This window comes from Nelumbo lutea, chromosome 1 (assembly GCF_056320005.1).
Source record: "Nelumbo lutea isolate HS-2025 chromosome 1, American lotus-T2T, whole genome shotgun sequence".
Lineage (NCBI taxonomy): Eukaryota > Viridiplantae > Streptophyta > Magnoliopsida > Proteales > Nelumbonaceae > Nelumbo > Nelumbo lutea.
The window spans coordinates 62137377-62140583 of NC_142684.1; the positions used below are offsets into that span (position 1 = coordinate 62137377).

The following is a 3207-nucleotide window of genomic DNA, read 5'->3' on the forward strand; positions in this document are numbered from 1 at the left end:
AATCAATTACCACCTCCTCATCATGTTCATCATTTAGTGAACTTCAATTTTATTTGCAAAAATCAAATATGTCTGACTACTTCAACTCATAGGAAGCAGACAAAGTTGATATTTTAGCTGTTCACCGGGTTGTGGAGCCAAGGATTATGTTCGTGTCAGTATTAAATACATGTCAGTCAATCCATTGATTCTGAGCCGGCTGCAATCCATTCATAATCAACACGGCATGGCCCACATTACAGCTTTACCCACCATTCTTTTTTGTCTGGACTTTGAAAGTCCTCCCACCAGTCATTTGGCAGCTTGCATGTGGAATGAATAAATAATTAAATTTCTTTTGATGCCTCTGAATGCCTTGATCACTAAGTTCCTGTTTTTCTTGGAGGAAAATCAACACGGCATGGCCCACATTACAGCTTTACCCACCATTCTTTTTTGTCTGGACTTTGAAAGTCCTCCCACCAGTCATTTGGCAGCTTGCATGTGGAATAAATAAATAATTAAATTTCTTTTGATGCCTCTGAATGCCTTGATCACTAAGTTCCTGTTTTTCTTGGAGGAATAGGGATTAGGAATCAGAATCTCATTTCCATTCCTATTTCTGTTAGAATAGCATTTTTCCATTTGAGGTTATGGCTATTTGCCTGTCTCTCCTTTAGAAATGAAATCTTATTTCTGCTGATTTGAATTTTTATTCTTATTCCTGTCTGAAAAAAATATATTATAGAAATGAATCATTCTGATTTCAATTCTAGAGGATTTCAATTCTGATTTTAATTCTGACTACAAACCAAACGGATCCTAATATATAACACGTCAATCAAGATCTATATGAAATCTCGAAAGATCATATGTTCAAGTCATCATCAACTGTGAAGCTGCAAATTGGTTAGGAAATTTGCATCACTAAGATCTGTGTATTTGGACAGATGTTTATTATCAACCTAATGGATTAAAGAATTTACCCTGAAGTTTTTGTACTGAATGATGCTATGACTTTAATTGAATCCTATAAAGAGAAGAACCAAGGCGCAATAGCTGCATATTGCCACCTCCCCCAACCCCAAAACCCCCCAGACTATGGTGTGCGAGAAGAAGCTGATCGACGAGGTCGCCTGCTGGCTCAAGGTGTTCGACGATGGCTCCGTCGACCGTACATGGAACGGACCCCCTGAGGCTGAGTTCATAGCCAAGCCAGTCCACCCTCATGAACATTTCATTGATGGGGTTGCAGTCCTCGACGTGAAAATCAGCACAGAAACTAACCTTTCTCTCCGGATCTACAAACCAGAGAGAAATTTGGACGACGAGGAGAAGCTCCCAGTCATCCTTCATTTCCATGGGGGTGGCTTTTGTATCAGTGAGCCAGAATGGTACTTCTACTACCAATTTTACACCCGGATCGTGCGCACTGCAAGATCCATCTGTGTCTCTGTGAAGATGAGACGCGCCCCGGAGCACAGGCTCCCGGAAGCCATTGATGATTGTTTCTCCGCCCTCCTGTGGCTTAGAGATGTGGCTCGTGGTAAGGTGTCGTCTGATCAGCCTTGGCTCGAAGTGGAAGCAGATTTCAAGAGAGTCTTTCTGATGGGAGACAGCTCCGGGGGGAACCTCGTGCACGAGGTGGCTGCTCGGACGGGCACCGAGGAGCTCGATCCAATGAGACTAGCTGGCGGAATACCCATACACCCAGGTTTCGTCCGAGCGGAGCGTAGCAGGTCGGAGCTGGAAAACAAGTCTGACTCTGCATTCTTGACGCTGGAAATGGTGGATAAACTCTTGGCTTATGCATTACCTCTTGGTAGCACCAAGGATCACCCAATTACATGTCCGATGGGGCGTGAAGCTCCGCCCCTTGCAGGGCTGAATCTGCCGCCGTTCCTCCTGGTGGTGGCTGAGAACGACTTAATTAGTGACACCCAGCTCGAGTACTACCAAGCGATGAAGAAGGCAGGCAAGGATATAGAGCTGATGATGAATCCAGGGATGGCCCATTGCTTCTACCTCAACAAGATTGCCACCGACATGGACCCAAGGACGGCTCTGCAGACAGATCGTCTTCTCCAAACGATTACCGACTTCATCAAGAGACACTAAAAGTTAATTTCTGATCTACAAAGCAACTTGCCTTGGATCCACGTAGGAACATCTTTTGTTCGAATTAATGTCTAATTATGTAAGTGAAGGTGGAGCTTTTGTTGGAAGAGGAATAGAGTACTGATTTGGATAATGCTGTTCTGTTGAGAGAGAAAGAGAGAGAGAGAGAGAGGCCCACTGTAACTGCGCTGAGAGTATAAATGACTAATAGAGATTTCTTATTTACAACTAGCAAGGGGCAAGTGGTTTTGAATGTCCATATGAGATAGAGAAATGTAACGAATTGTTGCCAAATTTTTCAAAATCTATTGTAAGATTTGAAGTCAGAGATGTCAATCTTAGAATATAAAGTGTAGTTCCGTCTATTTAATTAGGGTCCATTTGGTACGAGAATAGAGATTTCAAAACGGAATCAGAATGCATGGCCCATTTTGATTCAACTTTTTGATTGGGCATGCATGGTTGAAGGGCCATTCTCTTCCCCTCCATTGATGAGAATCTCATTCCAGTTAATTCCGATTCTGATGGAATTTAACTCCATATTAAGCTGCGAACGAAATGAGCCTTTACATATGACACCAAGTTTTCTAAGATACAAATACCATTTGTTGGTATTTTTTTTGGGTTTTTGTGTGATTCAAATTAACTTCTTTTAATGTTGCTTTTATTACCTTTTCCTTTTTTGTTTTGTTTGCTTTTAGAGTGGCTTGACTCGCAAATGAACTAGGAAGAACACTCATCTTGGGTTTATTTACTATCTTATGTTTTTGGGTTTGTATTTGGAACTTGTGGAAAGAGTGCACCTGGACCATCACATGCATGCACTGGTGTCACAGGGCTATTTGGCGAGGCCTCGTGCGGCACTCGATGCGGTTGGGTGAAATTTCAAAAATTTCTCTCTCTCCCACATGGGAATCACATTCCCTATTTTAGAAAATCTGCATTTTCAATGATCAATCTTGAACCTAAACTGAACCAGATCTGAAACCAAAAGGTAGGAGAGGGATATACCTGATACAAAGTAGCAGTAACTCCCAATGAGGGTGTTCACGCCCAAAGAAATCTCCATAGACTGCTCCCACTAAAGATGACACAGCGTAGGGTGGAGCA

The 3207-nt window shown here is 42.4% G+C and overlaps 1 protein-coding gene across 1 annotated transcript; it reads left to right on the plus strand.

The window, feature by feature from the left end:
- Positions 1-611: 611 nt before the first annotated feature.
- Positions 612-2325, plus strand: LOC148874861 (strigolactones hydrolase CXE15-like). The gene has a single exon (XM_088964972.1). It carries the CDS (start codon positions 1081-1083, stop codon positions 2095-2097), a length of 1017 nt encoding a protein of 338 aa, XP_088821098.1. The 5' UTR covers positions 612-1080; the 3' UTR covers positions 2098-2325.
- The last annotated feature ends 882 nt before the right edge of the window (positions 2326-3207 follow it).